The following is a 19,899-nucleotide window of genomic DNA, read 5'->3' on the forward strand; positions in this document are numbered from 1 at the left end:
TATGCGTGTGTGTATGGACGATCATTATTAATTCTTAACAATTCAATTTCAGTTCTAAATGTAACATATTTGTTCAAATTTGGATTGAATACACGGTATTGAATAAGAGTATAAGAGTTAAAGGTTCGTTAAGCTTACCATGCTTTGACATCCTAGTAAAAGGCTAGATTATAGTTAAAGGTTTGTTAAGCTTACCATGCTTTGACATCCTAGTGCAAGTCTAGATTAGAGTTGCATCCTAGTGCAAGTCTAGATTAGAGTTAGAGGTTTGTTAAGCTAACCGTGCTTTGACATCCTAGTAAAAGGCTAGATTATAGTTAAAGGTTTGTTAAGCCTACCATGCTTTGACATCCTAGTACAAGGCTAGATTAGAGTTAGAGGTTTGTTAAGTTAACCGTGCTTTGACATCCTAGTACATGGTATCCACGCCAACCCCATCGTATTACTTCCGGCAGTATGTATGTTTACATCACCAGTGGTCCTAAGGCATGGTCAGGGACAAGATATGTAACACTTACCGTGACAACTCATAAACCAAGAATGTTCCTTATCAGTTATTTATTGATTTAACACTACCTTAATGTTGACGCTCCTATCAAAAAAGTAACAGTCACCACTGATTTTTTTCTACTTTAACTTACTTATAAACAATAGTAAAATAGACCGGCTGGGTCAATTAGTGCTTTGACGGCATTACTGACATGCGTGTGCGTATGCAATCTGACACAAAATTGTTAGAAATTATGCGCCAAACATATAAAAAGGGAATTATTTTTAAAGTCAAAGAACGTGTTCATTATTTTCGACATACATATAAACTTGCATTGAAATAAGATATCAATAATCATTGGCCAATTTTATTTATTTTGTAAACTATTCGAAAGTTTATTATTCCAAAAAGTCATCAACGATACCCTTGTTACTGCAGAATAAGCGATTTTGAAGCACCTGCTATTGTTTCCATTAATTTCATAGTCCGTTTATATAAGTTATTATTTAACCTCCAATTGTATTCGTGTCATTTCATGCTTTTGTTGCTATTGTTTCATATTTCTAGGAACTAATTAAACCACTGTTCCTTCTCAAAATAGAAACATTGGCAGGAAGAAAATCTAATTTAAAAGTCAATAGAGAAAGACAAAATCAGAACCAAGTTGAGTTTTTGTTGATTTTAAAGATAGCAGGCCATGGTAGTTTATTTCTTACATCAATAACGATGAGAACATGTTCTGTTGTAATTGCAGACACAGCCATTATCAATAAAGGATGGACAATCTTTGACAGACAAGATGAGGGTAATGCGAGCTTTGGCAGGGATTGAGAGACGAATGGAGGAATTACACGGATTTAAAAAGGTATATGAAGTAGCACTGGTAAAATGTAGTTAATTGTTAGCTGCTGGTTATATTCATGAGGTTCAATTAATCATAATATGCGCTAGAAAGTTACAAGAAATAAAAAAAAAAAACAGGAATTAATTTAAGTAATCTTCAACATAGAACCAGCAACCAGAGCAGACAGTAAGAAGATTGAGTAGCTGGATCTTTTATGTACTGAACATGTCTAATGTGTCCCCTAAAACATTCGATAAATTGTTTAATATTGGTTTCTATATGAATTCGTTTTAGTTTCTACTGCATGCGTGTGTGTATTGGCGATCATTTTGAATTCTTAACAATTCAATTTTTGTTCTAAATGTAATTTATTTGTTCAGTATAAGAGTTAAAGGTTCGTTAAGCCTACCATGCTTTGACATCCTAGTACAAGGCTAGTAATAAATAAAAAAATAATTTGAAATGATTTCTAAATAAATTCGTTTTAGCCTTTACTACATTCAACAATTTGAAAACAAAAATATTAACAGCACTCAGTTTGTGTTTCCCATTCCTCCGAATTTGTATTTTTGCAATACACATATGCTATGTTTGATTATTGAATTCACTATTATTTGAACTAATATCATAATGGCTTGTCGGTTTACTAATTTATACATTTTTTTAAATCTTACATATATCTAATATATTTGTCAGCCCGAGCAGAGGAACTTCATGAGTACGGTTAACTATGTGTACGAAATGGACATAATACTGACACCACAACAAGCCGAGACCATTTACGAACATGGTAAAATTCGTCAAAAACGGAAGATGTCTGCGAGTGTAACAAGTCTCTGGAACATGCCGATTTACTACTACTACGGCGGGACGCACAGTACGTCATTACGCTATGGTTCCTTCCTATATATCTCTGGATTGTTTTAATTTGCTTTAATTGATTTTTTTTCGTAAAGAGCACGAAGGTAACTAGATATGAAATAATCATGAAATATTTTACAGAAAATTCTGGCATTTAACCATATCGTCGTAGTGCGTATTCATTTCTGAATTCCTGATGATATCCCTGTGCTTGATAAACCACTCGCATTTTAGAATTTTTGTGAAGCATTGGTGTTGAATTCTTGGAAATGTGTATTATTGTCATACTTGATTGCGTTTCAGCGCCTCAAATGGAACAGCTGGTCGAGAGTGTAATAAAAGAGTGGGAAGATTTGACTTGTCTAAACTTTAGCAGGTCATCCGGGCCGGTCACGTGGGAACAGGGTAACAGGAACAACGTCACAATCGAATTCACACCCAACGGGTAAATATCTAATTGATTATTTCCAAAATTATTTATTAAGTTTTAGAAAACATATTAGGTCAAGAAGACATTCTTGAAATATACGATATTTTCTTGCTTTTCACACACTTTCATAAATTTCTGAGTTGTTATAATTTATAGTACATTAAAAGGCTAGAGACATTATCAGATTGGCTCTAAAATTAAAGAAATTATTAACGAAATATTCGAAGCCATATAGATATTTCTGTTAATAAATGCAGATGCTGGTCTTATGTCGGCAAGAAAGAAAATGCAAACAACATACAAAAAGTATCGGTGGATGGTTGCGTTTACGTAAGTATTGCAATATTCGAAAGGTAGCACTGATGACTTAACATAATACAAACTAATTATATAGTGATCGATTTTTGTAATGATGCGAACATATTAAGAAATATTGATTCAATAAGAGAAAATAAGCCATATACATTGGCAGATATCGTACACAAATCCTGCTTTGGTTTTTGTGATGATAAAAAAAAATAACCACTCTCTTTTTGAGTGCATAAAACAGAGAATAAAAAAAAGGAAAAAAAAATACCATGTAGCACAAGGAATGATATATGGTATTCAAGTTAGTTTGGTACTAAAGCCCAAAATTTGATAAAAAAAAACACCATACATATGCATTTCTATACGCTGTTTATTGCAAAATATATTATTATTCCTTTTAGAAAGGAAGAATTGCACACGAACTAGGTCATGTGATAGGGTTTTGGCACGAGCAGGCACGACCAGACAGAAACGACCATGTGATTATTGAGGCACCAAATATCATGGATAACAAGCACGGGGACTTTGTTCAGTTGTCATGGCAAGACATAATGGCCATGGGAGTTCCTTATGACGTAGGCTCAGTGATGCATTATGGATCCACGGTAAGTCACGTGATTGGCTAGATACAACAAGTTAGTTATAAAGTATTTAATTGTGTTCAGAGGATAAGATAATTATTATTTTTTCCTCGTCTTTTTTTTGTATCAGACATCAGGAATAAAACTGAGGTCTATATTCATGCAAATACATTCTATATCAAAATTCATGCACAAGTTGATTTTACATTTAAGACTTACATATTATCAAGCCCAACATTTAAATCACATGTAATTAATTACTCCATTGATGAATCAAATCTGGTCATTGTTTTATCAGATTGACAGATTGTATATTATTGATGTTATATATGCTTTCATACGAGTTATCTCCCTTCAAATTCACATAGTTATTATAGACATAGTGAATACGCGGATGACTGTGCATGGTTTTGCTAATATATAATGGGAACCTTTCAACGTCATAAATTGGTCTACTAAAGTTGGTAAAACGTTTTATTAACGAATATTTGTTCGTTTAGTATTGCCCGATGATAGCAATACAGAGACAGCTTTAGCTATTTGCGAAGAACAACTTCTTTTAAAAGGTTTCAGGCCACCGGTTGACAGAAAATACATTATTTTAAACTCAACGGTTGTTAAGCATTACTTTATTATCTTTTCATACAATGTAGGTTGGCTAAGGTCAGTGTATATACAACATTATGTGGGGTTTTTTAATTGTTTGTTATTGGTGTTTTGTCCCACATAGAATATATACCATGTATGGTGCATCAGCCTTTAGATATGAAGTTGGAGATTTGAAATCCGTTTGAAATGTAATTGTTATCTTTCAGCTCTGTCAAGCAGATACTTAGTTACCTGTACGTTTTTATTTACTGCAGGCGTTCTCCAAGGCTGGCAATCCAACAGTAGTTTCTCGAATACCTAACTTACAACGCGCACTAGGTCAACGGCACGGACTTTCCTTCTATGACGTAAAGCTGGCAAATTCTGTCTACTGTTCGGGTGAGAAGGAACAACAATTAAATAACAGTGTTTGATTACCCTCTAAAACATTTGATGATATTTACTTTTCTTGTTCTTGGCTTCACCCAAAATATGGGTTTCAACTCAATTCTGGTCACTATAAGCAACACCAACGTTTCAACAGAGCAGAACAAGAGACAACACTTGTCAACTTAAACATTATAGCATTTTCAATAAACTGGAGGATTATATGATCAAAGGAGCCTTTTTAATGGAAATCTAAATCAGTAAAACTGGGTAATATGAACAAAATAAAGATTTTTTAGTTTAGATTTTGTCTTACGTGTTGACGAGGTATACATTATATTTTGTCTTACGTGTTGACGAGGTATACATTATATTTTACTTTAGGTGTGTAGGTTCTGCATTAATGCGATATTTCCGTTGCATTTATAAAAAAATGATGGAAGTTTGAAGGTTTTTCTCAATTTTTCAAAAATGCATTTTCATTTTTAATATCTGGAAAGTTAGTTGTTTTCTATATACATTGATATCAATATCACTGTTTATAATACTGGTTTGTATCCTGTTTTTAATATTGATTGAATACAGGTATTTGTCATGGTGTTCAATTGGCCCAACCCTGTAAACATGGTGGCTACCAGGACCCTACACAGTGTACTGCTTGTCGGTGTCCAGAAGGTTTATCCGGGGACTTTTGTGAGACCACAGCGCCCCCTGTCGGACGTAAGTGTAAAGAGCTTTTTTGTCAAGCTGTAATATTTAATTGTATGTTAATGTATCCGATATCAGAAAATGCATAATTCGATAAAGTTGTGTTGGACAATGTACAGTTACAAAACGATGTTCGCTTAATCTTGTAAAACAGTAAAAAAAATACCTGACATTTGTTTTTATATGCAATGTTGTTTTTCGTATCTTCAGTATCGTGTGGCGGCGATATAAACGTTACATCAACGCCAACGTCAATTGGACACTTGCAATCTTTCCAAAAGGGTCACAAGTGCAACTGGTTTATCAGGGTAAGCGCGTCCGCTAATGTGTTGATACATGATGTTTTGTACATTATATATTGATATGATTTTCACATGTACAAGTAAAAAAAAAAATCGAAGTTCTTCGTATATTTATTGCTTTATATTTACGTTTTTTTCAGTAGATAATTATGTTTACTAACAAACCATATACACATAAACCTGAATGCGTTTTAACATTACATTACTCGGTAGATATATAAATTAACATAACATTTGTTTCAATATAAAGTAAACCATAGTAAATAATACATTTGAACCAGCTACCATTTCTATATTTTATTTTATATTTGCTTTAGGCTCCTCATGGGATGAATGTTCACCTTGACCTTGTTGGAGACTTCATCAACTTTGACACGTGCTACAAGGATCACTTTGTTACTTGTGATAGCTTTTTGGAAGTACGCTATTCCGCAGATCTCGCTAATACTGGCGCAAGGTAACGTATACATGATGTAATGTTTCACCAAATAATAATACAAAAGCAATGTTTCATATCGTTGTATTCCGTCTTGTCGTATTGCAGAGTTATCTGCTGTTGTGAGCAGGTATTGATTGTAACACCATTAGTTTGTGTGAGAAAGCGATGTAATTTTCTCACACAAACTAATGGTGTAACAATCAATACCTGCTCACAAGGGCAGATAACTCTGCAACACGCAAAGACGGAATACCACGACTAGTACTATGCCATATGGTGCATTTATTAACCACGTGATATAGTTTGCTTCTTATACTAATACTGATGATATTATATGCAGCTAAGTTGAAACAGTGTTATTTTATTGAATAAGTTGACAGTTGTATTTCATTGATTAAGTTGAAACAGTGTTATTTTTTTATTGAATAAGTTGACAGTTTTATTTTATTGAATAAGTTGCTATTGTTATTTTATTGAATAAGTTAACACTGATATTTTATTAAATACGTTGTCTGAGTTATTTTATTGAATAAGTTGACAGTGTTATTTTGTCTTTATTAAAATCCTATGTATATACCTACACGGAAATGTGTGTTTATATTGACATATACATGAATAAATATACACCCTTTTTCAATCGCAGATATTGTTGTTCGTTAAAAGAAGGCGTCGGTGCTCTGATTTCCGAGAGCAATGAAATGGTGGTTCTTCTACGAGGTCACAATAATGGGTCGATAGGATTCAAAGCAAACGTTTGGGCTGGTACGTAAACAATGACAGATACTCCTCGATAGTGTTGGTAGCTAAAAATACCGATAGCAAGAGGAATTCACAGTACATTGCCCATACCAGGATAGGCCTTGTAAAGGCATTATGTCTTTTGCACAATTCCTTTTGAATTCGTTTAAGCTAAAATATTCAATAAAATCTTTTTGGAATGAAAAAACGAGTTTTATAAAAAAGAAAATCAGAAAAAAAGGAAAAAACAGAAAAAAAATCTGCGTATAATAATTTGAAGGTGATCTGAATCCATCGCTATTTATAATTACAACTGTATAAACTTACCATACCTAAAAGGGTGAGAATAGACCTTTTTAAAACATTTTTTTCAAATTTAAAGCGTAATTAATATATATATCAAAAATCAGTATTCAATATATTCAGTGTATTGCAAAATTAAGAATCAGAAAAGAAAAATGATATATATCTTGTTTTCCTAATTCAATATGTATTTGAATCATTATATAGAAAGTACTTGACATAAGAAAGTTCCCAATAAAGAAGAAGTTTTATTATTCATTCCGAAGGGTGATTTTCTTTTTCCAGAGTCATGTGGAGGTTGTTCCTTGATAAACACCACATTGTCAATGACCACAAGGGTTCGCCCCTGTTTCCAGACTGTTTTCAAAACATGCAGGAAAACGTGGAAGAAGAAGGAATGGGTTCCGTGTAAAAAAGTATGGTTTTCTTCTCGTGTCAGCAACAACTGTAACAAGTACAGGTTAGTAAAATCATAAGTCATAGGTTAGTCAAGTCATGATTTATAAGTTATATTATTATATATCATATTCCTGTGATCATATAATCATATCCTACATCTGTTCACTAGTATAATTGTGATCTGATACTTCATATTTAACATAACCAAAGAAAACGGGAAAATACAACACTACATTATTAGCCTTCACCTTCGCGTAAATAATGACGGACCATTTATCAAGATTTCTGTTACGCACCTTAACCATCACAAAACACTATAATGATGCTTCATCGTGGATATCTGCTACGTTCTAATTAAATATCATATTTAAAATTTATTAATGATTTATCATTCATATATTGAAAACCAATCAAATTTCTTTTCTTCAGCTTCATATTTTGATATGAACCATAATTATTAGCTCACCTGGTCCGAAGGACCATGGTGAGCTTATGCCATACCGCAGCGTCCGTCGTCCGTCCGTCGTCCGTCAACTTTTCCTTTAAAACGCTACTAGTCCTGAACGGCCAAGTAGATTTTGACTAAATTTGGTCTGGAGCATACTTAGGCCAAGGGGACTCAATTCTGTATAAATGGTGGGTGTGACCCCCCTCCCCCCAAGGGTGCCAAGGGGACTCAATTTTGTATAAACCAAGGGTCTGGCACCCCAGGGGCCTAAGGGGCGGGGCCCAATAGGGGAAACATAGCAAATTCTTTAAAATCCTTCTTATTCTGTAGGAATAAAAGGATATGGTCCATATTTAGTCTGAAGCATTCTTGGGTGAAGGGGAACCCATTTTGTATAAACGGCGGGGTCTGGGCCCCCTGGGGACTGAGGGGCGGGGCCCAATAGGGGAAATATAGCAAATTCTTTAAAATCCTTCTTCTTCTGTAGAAATAAAAGTATTTGTTCCATATTTGGTCTGAAGCATCCTTGGGTGAAGTGGAACCATTTTTTTAAACCGTGGGTCTGGGCCCCCAGGGGCCTGAGAGGCGGGGCCCAATAGGGGAAACATAGCAAATTCTTTAAAATCCTTCTTATTCTGTAGGAATAAAAGGATATGGTCCATATTTAGTCTGAAGCATTCTTGGGTGAAGGGGAACCCATTTTGTATAAACGGCGGGGTCTGGGCCCCCAGGGGACTGAGGGGCGGGGCCCAATAGGGGAAACATAGCAAATTCTTTAAAATCCTTCTGCTTCTGTAGGAATGAAAGGATTTGTTTCATATTTGGTCTGAAGCATTCTTGGTTGAGGGGGAACCAATTTTGTAAAAAAACGTGGGTCTGGCCCCCCAGGGGCCTGAGGGGTGGGGCCCAATAGGGGGAAAATAGCAAATTCTTTAAAATCCTTCTGCTTCTGTAGGAATGAAAGGATTTGGTCCATATTTGGTGTGGAGCATCCTTGGGTAAAGGAGAACCAATTTTGTATTTACAGTGGGTGTGGCCCACCTGGGACCTGAGTGGCCGGGCCCATAATAGAAGTAAAACCTTTATGATCCTTCTTCTACCACTGGGATTAAGGGATTTTATCCTAATTTAGTCTGGAGCATCCTTTGGCAAAAGGGACTCAATTTCGTATAAACAGCGAGTGTGGCCCCCCTGGGGGCAGAAGGGAGGGACCCAATAGGGGAAAATAGCATTTTTTTTTTCAAATACCTTCTCCTTTTGTACGAAAGACAGGATTTTGGGCCAATGGGACTCAATTTTGTATAAGCAGTGTGTGTGGTCTCCCAGGGGGCAGAAGGGCGGGGCCCAATAGGAGAAATAGAGGTAAAACCTTTAAAATCCTTCTACAACCATCGGGATTAAGGGATTTTATCCTTATATAGTCTGGAGCATCCTTGGGCCAAGGGGACTCAATTTTGTTTAAACGATGTGTATTAAAGTTTGTTCTTGCTATATCTCAAGTACTGGATGGATCTTTCTGAAATTTTATATGTACTTACAGCACCTACCATGGAGTGCTATATCTTTACTTCATACCAATTATTTTAGACATATTCAGGTGAGCGATACAGGCCCTCTGGGCCTCTTGTTACGAAGATCATCTGACTACCAATCATTGTGACTTAATTTTCACGATCATCAACTTACCTTTTCGTAGTAGTAACATACCAGTCTGATCTGTTTATAGAGCTGACATGTCAAAGTTAATTGTTGCTAAAAAAAACTGCTAACCGAGAGGATCTATTTACGAAAACGTTTTGTGTTTGTTAGAATACAAAATCATTCTTTATGTTTTAATGGAGATTCTTTTTTCTTAAAAGGATGGTAGATATGTCACGCGATGAGACATGTACTGTAGTTGTTCCAACATGCTGTAGTAATTTCCATCTGGACGGCAACTTTTGTGTCGGTATGTATATTTAAAAAGGGTCTCAAGGGAAGTAAGTGTGTATTGGTAGCACATATAAATCAAAATGTATAGGAAAGTACATGAATAGATATATGAATAGATGTGTAAAATAAAAATAAAATCTAAGTCGCATATGCAACAACTGTTCTTTTAAGTTAATAAATATATAGTTCTTACTATTTATATCGTTCAAAACATAAACATATCTATACTAAGTCATTATGAGCATATTTTTTTAAATGAATTTTTGTTTAATACTGCGAACGTTCTTATTTGGAATAAACAACTACATTTTTTATATATATATATATGTATATTAGCATCGTCTGGTGCCAAGGACGACGACGCAGTGTCTCCAGATATTCCTTCAGCACCCGGGCCGAGTAATGATGACAATGCAACTCAGCAAGGCTCGAGTGACGTCATTGGATGGTCCACGTGGTCTGCATGCTCTAAAGCATGCGGCGGATGTGGAAACAAAACAAGACACAGAGCGTGTAGTAATCCAGACTCGTGTGGGTAAGTGTTACCATAGTAACCGGAAAACAAAACAAGACACAGAGCGTGTAGTAATCCAGACTCGTGGGGGTAAGTGTTACCATAGTAACCGGACAATAAAACAGGACACAGAGTGTGTAGTAATCAGGAATCGTATGGGTAAGCGTTAATATAGTAATCTGACAATAAAGCAGGACACAGAATGTGTAGTAATCCGGAATCGTGTGGGTAAGTGTCGCCATAGTTTAACTGGACAATAAAATAAGACAAAGAGAGTAAAGTAATCCGGAATCGTGTGGGTAAGTGTCACCATAGTTTAACTGGACAATAAAATAAGACAGAGAGAGTAAAGTAATCCGGAATCGTGTGGGTAAGTGTCACCAAAGTTTAACCGGACAATAAAAAAAGACAAAAAGAGTAAAGTAATCTGGAATCGTTTGAGTAAGTGTTGCCATAGTGTAAGGACAATAAAACAGAATAAAAAATCATACCATTTTATTCATAAAAAAATTATTGACTGATCATTCGATCAAGCGGACAATGTCATACCCTGTGCATATTTCTATTAAGTAAGGATGTAAAACAAGTTAAGTAAGATTTGTATTTAAACCGAAATGTGTGTATTTGCGTTTGCAAGTTTTGGACTATTAAAAAAACCACCAAAAACTGTCAGATTTGTGGGGCTAAATCACCCGATACAGTTCATTATAAAGTTGTATTGGTTATGTTTTGTTTCAGTCAAGCCTTCTGTTACTCAATATTTGTTTCCTTATGATGACAAAAACGCAAATTACTTGAAAATCAAAATTGAAATGCTTATCCAAAGTTAATTTTTCATTCAAAATACTATCCTATTTATTGTCCGAATGAAGAATTTCACGAGACCAGTATATTTATTGTATAATAGTCGTAATTGTGTGAATAGAAAGGTCATTTTATGTACATTTGCAGTGGTGATGATAATGAAGAGATCGAAGGATGTTCATTTGCACCATGTGAGACGCCAATCATGACCACCTGTACGAGAACAGTGGCAACAAAAGAGTTTTGTCCGCCCTGGTCAGATAATACTTGTACAAAGTAAGTAAGGTTTACCTATATATTGCTATCAATTTATCTTTTGTACATATTGAATATGCAGCAATAAGTGGTGATAACACACTGGTAAACGATTAAGAGGAGTTGGGAGAAATGATAATAAATATATAACATCATGATTAAGATTGAAGTAAAATGGCATTATGCTTATTTTACATGTAAATCCGAATTTTCAAATTATGTTTTTAGGAAGGCATCGCAGTACAGGTACATTGTAATGTAACATTAAATATGTAGTATAGATAACGTATTTGTTAGTTTCTGTTGACTATTTTAATTTAAAATTTGTTTTTTACTAATTTTTCAAGATGGAGGATCAGTTGTCTTTGTACTAAATAATAAATTACACAAAAAAAAGGAAAATATACCTGTAACTTAATTCTGCAATGGTTTAAATATCAATTTCATTGTAAAACAAAATATCATTATGGCATTTAAATATTTACTGTTGTGTGTACCATAACGGTTTTTATTCAATAAACGATGCATAATGTAAAGGTTATCTCCCTTGATTCGATTAATTAAGGTTGTATTTCTGAAACTATTTTTTAATTAGATACAGCAGAATGGTTGTAATGAAAGTTTTCAATTTACCACTATCGTTAATATAAGAAGTTTTCAATTTATCACTATCGTTCATATAAAGACGTTTTCAATTGATCGCATTTGTTAATATAGGTAGTTCACTATTTATCACTATCTTTAATTTAAAAAGTTTTCATTTTATCACTATCAACAATGGAAGTAGTTTTCAAATCATTACTTTTGTTAATATAGGTAGTTTTCAATTTATCACTTTCGATAATATAAGAAGTTTAAAATGTATCACTATCGTTAATGGAAGTAGTTTTCAGATCGTCACTATTGTTAATGTAAGACGTTTTAAATGTGACACACTCGTTATATAAAAAATGACCATACCAGTTAACCTGTACATCGTCCTGACAGATACCGGACGGAGACTTACACCTGCCCTGACCCAGATATGATGTGCTGTAAAGGATACGTGCTTCAAGGAGGGCTTTGTGTAGCGGTCAATACCTGATGACGAAACAGATATGTTCCTTGTTAAGCACAACATTTAGCTGTTCAACAAATGTCACCTGCTTAGAAAGTCCCAGTCAATAACGAAGGAATAGCATTTTGGCGAACATGAGTTGATATACTCGATCAAGATGAAAAATGCCAGATCTACTTCATTTACTCATTGAATGGAAATTTCAAAAAATGTATAATATTGCAGATGTAAAAAGATGTAAGCTAGACCGAAAATCCTATATAAATCATATACGTATAGCTTCAAAATGCTAAAAAAATCCATAACATTTGAGTAACGCTTAGATCATATAATATTTTGATTTGAAGAATAAGCAAGGACGCTCCTCCTTTATAAACAGTAAGCTTTCAGTGATTCAATTGAATATCCAATAGTATTATAACTGGCTTATGTCAACGTTTTTTTCTAGCTACAATGTTGATTGAATGATATTTATTTGTATTTGTGTGTATATGCGTGCTATCAGTGTATACATACTGAATGGAATGTGAGAGGTATAATGTAAGAGGATAATGTTCAAAAGGTGCTATTGTATTATTTGTTGAGTTTGTTGTTGACATAGTTTCGTATGAACAATAATTACCATCTAAATATGTTCATACATGTATACAGTTTCGTTCAAAACTAAAAAAAAAAGGGCAAAATTGCTAACGAAAACATGGTTTCCAAATAAAGACACGTTCGTGCAAACTGATATTTTTGGAAATTGATGAATTCGGTTATTGGAGGAAGCTTTGGTTTTTAAATCCGCCAAGAAAAAATAATTCGAAAAAAAGATACACTGAAAAAACAAAATATTTTGAATGTTATTAACGATCTGCTTTTCTGAATTTAAAATCACGTTCAAATCTCGTGAAACAGGATTTTATTTAATGTAACAAATTATGATCAAAAGCTAATGGTAACTTAAACTGCTTTCCTTAGATCAAAATATAATTTAAAGTTTGATTTGATTAAAACGAACCCACAATTTTTGTCAATTTAACAAATATGGTTGAATTGTGTTCTCCTTACGATCAAATTGATAAACTTAATCAAAAATCACATATTATGTACATTTTTATATTTGACCGAGTTAAGCAAAACTTGTACACGGACTGATCATTTTCAATGTTTTCTTATTTTCTGAATTCTCTTTTCTTTATAATAAGTTATGAATCAAAAAATGTAAGTCAGTAGAAAACTTGAACTTTTCATAAGAGCAGATCCTTAAGGTTTTGTGGCAAATGTTATATTTTGAACGCTCAATCTTTAATGATATTCATAAATAATTGCTAAGTCAGATGTACGAACAAGTTAAACCACGTGTTTTTGTCACGTGCATGTACTGAAGCAACAACGACTGTAAATGTGGTTTTGTTTTAAATATTTTACTTATGACTGATTTCGCTGGCCGAAAATATGTGTTCACTTCCCGGTTCAAATAAGCATAATGTAATACCTGCCTGAAGAAATCCATCAAATAATGATATTTATTTCATTTCTTAAATCAATTTTAAAAAGGACGCTGGTCGTTCTTGTTGATGCATATATGTTTGTTTGAAGATAAAGTACATTGTATATTTATCATAATTTTATGTGTTTTAGATTGATGATAAAAAAATACCAGTAGGATGTAATATATATCTATGTAGCATTTTGTGAACCGGTTACCATAATTATTAATTATTGAAAATATGACTAAGGTATATTATTCGGAATAAGTTGTTTTATTTAATGCATGCAGATGTGATTTTAAAATTTCCGCTTTTTATCAGCATTTCTTAATCATTGTCATTTGAAAGAGCAAGATGATTTACACTCTTTTTTTTGCGTAATGCGAAGAAAGAACTTTAATGAATTCCGGATGAATTGAATAAGTTGTGTGGTAAAATCACTGTGACATTTGCTCCTTGGAATTTAAGTTGTATTTGAAATCTCGAATGTAACTGTTACCATTTTCTACTCCTAATTATTCATTCGAATCTTTACAACTACAGTTACTGTACATATACTATTGATGCTTGAATTAAAATGATTCTATAAACAACTTAGTCTGTTTGCTTTAAATCTCATGAAAATCAACGCTATAATGTAATTGATAATATTATTTCCGTTTAACAATATCCTAACAAAATCTGTTGTTGTAATTTTGTGCAATCGTTTTATTTATTTTAATATTGCTAAAATGTTTCAAACACGATTCATATAGAATCTTATTGCTTGATGACTTTATATAATATTTTGAACATATAAAACAGGGATCAAACCTGGTTTGAATATCACGTGTATGAGTATACACTATACTGTTAAAATCTTGATGGTTGATACTATCTTTGGCAAATTGACAAAACAATTCTATTAACAACTCGTCATCCACAAAATTGGACTCTTGATTTGCGGGTTGAAATAACATACGTTTGTAATTTCGTTCAACAAATCCTCATTTAAACGGAAGACATTTCCGTGTTTAACATGGTGTGTGCTTTCCTGAATATTAAACAATGTAATATAACATATAGCAGTTCCCCGACGAGTGATGATTGGTTATCATGTTTAACTAACTCTGGTTAGTTAATTTTCAAATTGTATAAAGACAGTACGTTTAGAGAGTACATGCATCTTTTTTTCAATTTGAATCTGAACAAATGAAAGTGAGATAAACATAATAAACAGTCAACACGAGTCTGGGGACCATTTCTCTCCATCGCTTTTAAAAGATATCTAAAGAAACATGTGTCTACTATTTAAATGCACCCTTTCTGTGTCCGATCATGGGAAACTATCGCCAATAATCATGACGTCACTATTCAAGATGACAGCGGAAAGCATTTTTCGTGACGTCATAATTCAAAGATTGATTAATGAAATCACGTCTATGATGTTACACACTAGCGGGAAAACAAAACTAGTTACTACATGTCGCTTATAACAGTTTACCAAATGAGACGGGAATGAGGAAACCTATAGAGCGTGTGGGAGAGAAATATTTCGATGATCACAACTTTTCAGAAAGCGGCCTGTTATACATCAGTTTGTGAATAAGTTAAAAAAAATAACGTTATAACTATCAATTTGTTGAAACGATTGTGTTTATCCAACTTATCAAGCAACTGAATGCGAGAGAGAAGGAGTTAGTGACGACATATCCGTTGATAAGTGTTATACGTCAAAGTCAACCGCAGATATCAGGCAACCACATAGAAGACAATTATTTATATAACAAAGACGGGTTTATGATGTAGAGTGCATATTTATATTATCCAAAACAGAAATGGTAAGCAGCATACAGTAAATAAAAGGTATAAAATATGTCACAGCGTCCACTCACAAGAACAAAGCAGAAATCGAACTAACGACAAAAGACAAGACAAAGTAACTAAAACGACAGAGAAAAAAAACCACGATAATACATAATCAATAAAAAAAATAGGAAATAAATGATTATAGAAATATATCATTTACTTAGATATTTTCCTATTACATATTTTGATTGATGGAAAATATAAAAGGATAAAAAAAAAAAATTCTGCAACAAGATTTCAATTTTAATCTTCACGGGAAATATTTTTTGTCTTAGGACATTATGTGGAATTAACATATAGCATAGCTTTGTTTGATAAATTATTTGGAACTTAAATAATTAAGCAAATATAGATATTTTTTATTTTTATTTTCAAGCATTCAGGCAAATTTGTTAACAAATGGTAACACAATATCTAGACTTTTTTGTCTTTATAAAAGAACTAAAACAAACGTAATTACTGAATGTTCATTTAAGAGCAAAACATTTACATAAAAACCTAAGGACGCTCATTTGATATAGAGAAATGAATCTTCGTTTCAACGAAACAAAGCATATATTGTATAATAGAATGCAACGACTTGAAGAATAGTATCAAACGTATAGATTAAAATACAAACACTCGATAGCGTGAATTAAAGCAGGATCGTAAGAGGAGCATATACCGCGCATGAAACACGAGCCAGTAAGGCCAATATCGTGTTTTTATGTTACATAAATGTGATTTGAAATAGGGAATCAGATACCTTTATACGACGAGGTAAATGATGTTACAAAGGTAATGGATTAGAAGTAGGCATCTTGATTAGTTATATAGTATGTCAAATGATTGCATTGATTATATATAATCATAATGTAGGACAAGTCAGTCCTGTGGTTAATAAACGTTTGTGACATTCTCAACACGTTTTTCCAGAACTCTTCGTAAAAGACAATCAGAATTGAAAATGTGAAATCTGAAGGTCCCCAAATCCACCATCCATGTTTCTAGCGGAGGTTCGGAAATGTTCGTGTGGTCAGCATAGTCGGTCAGCCTGAAATGAAGCACAGCAGATTTAATGAGAGAACTAAAACTCTGTCATAATAGGATAACGTAAGGCAAGCATAGGTGATTGACCCTTTAACCGTTGGTTACAGATGTGTATGCCAAACATGAATTACACTGCACCATGTAGCTTCTATCATCTTACCTGTACAAGCGCGAACAAACTGTTATGTCACTAACAGAGTTTAAATCTGCAATTTGCATAACGCACCATACCCGTGATTTATTCTATCTTCTTTCCTTCCAGAAGGGTTACAATTATTAGCATCTTTCCGTTGGTTTTTAGTATAATATTGATGAATTAACGCCCCTTTCAAATGTGTTACCAATTAACTAATAGCATTAGCATTCCCATTCACAAGATGATGCTAACCTGTTTCATCAACCAGAAACGACATGTAAGTCACAACATAATGACGACTCCCTGACAATGATTATGTATACGATAATACATATGTTTTCATGTCAATCAGTTCATGATTAAGCATCGAAAAATACAGCAACATAGACCTATTACCGTAAAGATACATAATAATCTAATATGTATAACACTACTAGTGTCACAACTTACACGAGCCAGGAGTTAGTTTGACGCCTTCCCGTAAGGATACCTAATCATACAAGTCGCATAACACACACAACTAGTGTCACAATTTACACTAGCCAGCTCTAGTTTGACGTCTTACCGTAAGGATACATAATCATACAAGTCGCATAACATTACTAGTGTCACAACTTACACGAGCTATGAGTCAGTTTGACGTCTTACCGTAAGGATGCATAATCATACAAGTCGCATAACACACACAACTAGTGTCATAACTTACATGCGCCAGGGTTTAGTTTGACGCCTTCCCGTAAGGATACCTAATCATACAAGTCGCATAACACACACAACTAGTGACACAACTTACACGAGCTTTGAGTCAGTTTGACGTCTTACCGTAAGGATACATAATCATACAAGTCGCATAACACACACAACTAGTGTCACAACTTACACGAGCCAGGAGCTAGTTTGATGTCTTCCCGTAAGGAAACATAATCATACAAGTCGCATAACACACACAACTCGTGTCACAACTTACACGAGCCAGGAGTTAGTTTGATGTCTTCCCGTAAGGAAACATAATCATACGAGTCGCATAGCAAACACAACTAGTGTCACAACTTACACGAGCCAGGAGTTAGTTTGACGTCATCGATGGCAATGTCACCATATTCTCTGTTTAGTCCGACGGAAGCGGCCATGACCAGCTGCTGAAAAGTGTCATAGTTTAATTAATTATTGTAAAATAAAGGTACAAAATGAGTAATATTATATACATCGAAAACAATTTTACGAGTGAAAAGATGACAACATTAAAAGATTTGCGTTGACGCAGTTATAAAGTATATAGTATGAAAACCCACAAATGGGTTAATCGCAAAACCGATGTTATGAAAAGTGAAACAAGTAAAACAAATGACAATATAACGAAACTTATTTTAACTCAGAACAGTAGTGTACGATTTCCCATCGCAAGTGCTATGTTTACCTCAGTAAATCCAGACATCACAACGTCGACGTTAGCCAAGTTCCAGGTATCGCCCAGATCTCCCTGTTGGTGGAATAATTCTGTGTCCCCATAGCTCACGCTCAGATTACCGATGCTGTACCCAAACATGTGGTACTTAAAGGTCAAACAACGGTCACCGGCTGTTCGCCAATTGAAAGAAAAAGAAACGTGATAAACGGTTCATAGTATGTTACAGTCCCGTTTACGTCTCGTTATATCATATTTTATTTAGAATGTAAATTATGATGTTACCGAATGTACTGGGTGTACCATCTAACTTGACATAGATAACGATATTAACTAATTTATTCTCTAATGACATATATCATGATTTAAATGAATGCATCCTAAAAACTAACATGGATACATTCATCTTAAAATGACACATATTATGAAGTTAAGCTAATCCTCAAATGTTATATTTATTCATATAGATAATAATTAAATCTCTAATCAAACAAGCGATTCTGCTGACTGAATTACCCTCAAAAGACATAGGAGAAGTTGTAAACTTTGCTACGTCGTCCTTCGTGATCAGTCCTGACGTTTCGATATAGGCGTATTGGGTTCCCTCTGCCGCCGCTGATGGACCTGTGTCCGGCGTCGCCGACGGTCTCTAACGCAACAACAAATACGCAAATACAAATGGAAGACATCTTACACATTTTTAAGTTGGACTCCTTTGCATCTTTGAAATCACAAATCTCGTGGGGTTTTTAATTTAATTGATTTCGTGGGTAACCTAATTCCACGAATTCGAATTAATGGGTCAATTAATGGCGCACAGTTTAAACAATATCGACGTTTCATAAGAATATATATATTCAATAGATCTCAATAATGTTCGTAAAACAAGAACAAGTTCCGCATGCGTTATATCTAGTATTCACATGTTTAAATGGTGTATAACATATCCGGTAGGGGTTGGAGTCAAAATGTTATGGATAACAAACAGTTAATGTCTATTTGTAACATTTCGATGACTAGTGCGATACGTACTCTATGTGTGACGATTCAATGACTAGTACGATACGAACCCTATGTTTGACGTTTCGATGACTAGTACGATACGTACCCTATGTGTGAGGTTTCGATACCTAGTACGATACGTACATAATGTACCCTATGTGTGACGATTCGATGACTTGAACGATACGAACCCTATGTGTGACGATTCAATGACTAGTACGATACGTACCGTATGTGTGACGTTTCGATGTCTAGTACGATACGTACCCTACGTGTGAAGATTCGATGACTAGTACGATACGTACCCTATGTGTGACAATTCGATGACTTGAACGATACGAACCCTATGTGTGAAGATTCGATGACTAGTACGATATGTGACCGATTTTCGATGACTAGTACGATACGAACCCTATGTGTGACGATTCGATGACTTGAACGATACGTACCCTATGTTTGACGTTTCGATGACTAGTACGATACGTACATAATGTACCCTATGTGTGACGATTCAATGACTAGTACGATATGTGACCGATTTTCGATGACTAGTACGATACGAACCCTATGTGTGACGATTCGATGACTTGAACGAGACGTACCCTATGTGTGACG

The 19,899-nt window shown here is 34.2% G+C and overlaps 2 protein-coding genes across 5 annotated transcripts in view; one reads left to right on the forward strand and one right to left on the reverse strand.

The window, feature by feature from the left end:
- Positions 1-13,439, forward strand: part of LOC110457325 (zinc metalloproteinase dpy-31-like) — a 64,696-nt gene extending 51,257 nt beyond the window's left edge. For all 3 annotated transcript variants that reach the window (XM_021508545.1, XM_021508543.1, XM_021508544.1), the window contains 15 exons: positions 1,245-1,355; positions 2,031-2,211; positions 2,499-2,640; positions 2,883-2,955; positions 3,336-3,539; positions 4,379-4,502; positions 5,076-5,210; positions 5,409-5,506; positions 5,818-5,957; positions 6,583-6,701; positions 7,266-7,440; positions 9,687-9,775; positions 10,096-10,294; positions 11,225-11,353; positions 12,320-13,439. In XM_021508545.1, coding sequence (XP_021364220.1) covers positions 1,245-1,355; positions 2,031-2,211; positions 2,499-2,640; positions 2,883-2,955; positions 3,336-3,539; positions 4,379-4,502; positions 5,076-5,210; positions 5,409-5,506; positions 5,818-5,957; positions 6,583-6,701; positions 7,266-7,440; positions 9,687-9,775; positions 10,096-10,294; positions 11,225-11,353; positions 12,320-12,416 — 2,016 coding nt within the window. In that variant the 3' untranslated portion in view covers positions 12,417-13,439. The remainder of the gene's footprint in view (positions 1-1,244; positions 1,356-2,030; positions 2,212-2,498; positions 2,641-2,882; positions 2,956-3,335; positions 3,540-4,378; positions 4,503-5,075; positions 5,211-5,408; positions 5,507-5,817; positions 5,958-6,582; positions 6,702-7,265; positions 7,441-9,686; positions 9,776-10,095; positions 10,295-11,224; positions 11,354-12,319) is intronic.
- A 2,496-nt stretch (positions 13,440-15,935) lies between these two features.
- Positions 15,936-19,899, reverse strand: part of LOC110457377 — a 69,780-nt gene continuing 65,816 nt past the window's right edge. Inside the window, exons 25-28 of one of the 2 annotated variants that reach the window (XM_021508624.1) lie at positions 18,799-18,931; positions 18,295-18,455; positions 17,932-18,013; positions 15,936-16,745 (exon numbers count right to left, since the gene is read on the reverse strand). In XM_021508624.1, coding sequence (XP_021364299.1) covers positions 16,741-16,745; positions 17,932-18,013; positions 18,295-18,455; positions 18,799-18,931 — 381 coding nt within the window. In that variant the 3' untranslated portion in view covers positions 15,936-16,740. Of the gene's footprint in view, positions 16,746-17,931; positions 18,017-18,294; positions 18,456-18,798; positions 18,932-19,899 lie in introns of both variants that reach the window. The other variant, XM_021508623.1, reaches the window with a different exon arrangement.

The sequence above is a fragment of the Mizuhopecten yessoensis genome, unplaced genomic scaffold (genome assembly GCF_002113885.1).
Source record: "Mizuhopecten yessoensis strain PY_sf001 unplaced genomic scaffold, ASM211388v2 scaffold9109, whole genome shotgun sequence".
In the NCBI taxonomy this organism is placed as follows: domain Eukaryota; kingdom Metazoa; phylum Mollusca; class Bivalvia; order Pectinida; family Pectinidae; genus Mizuhopecten; species Mizuhopecten yessoensis.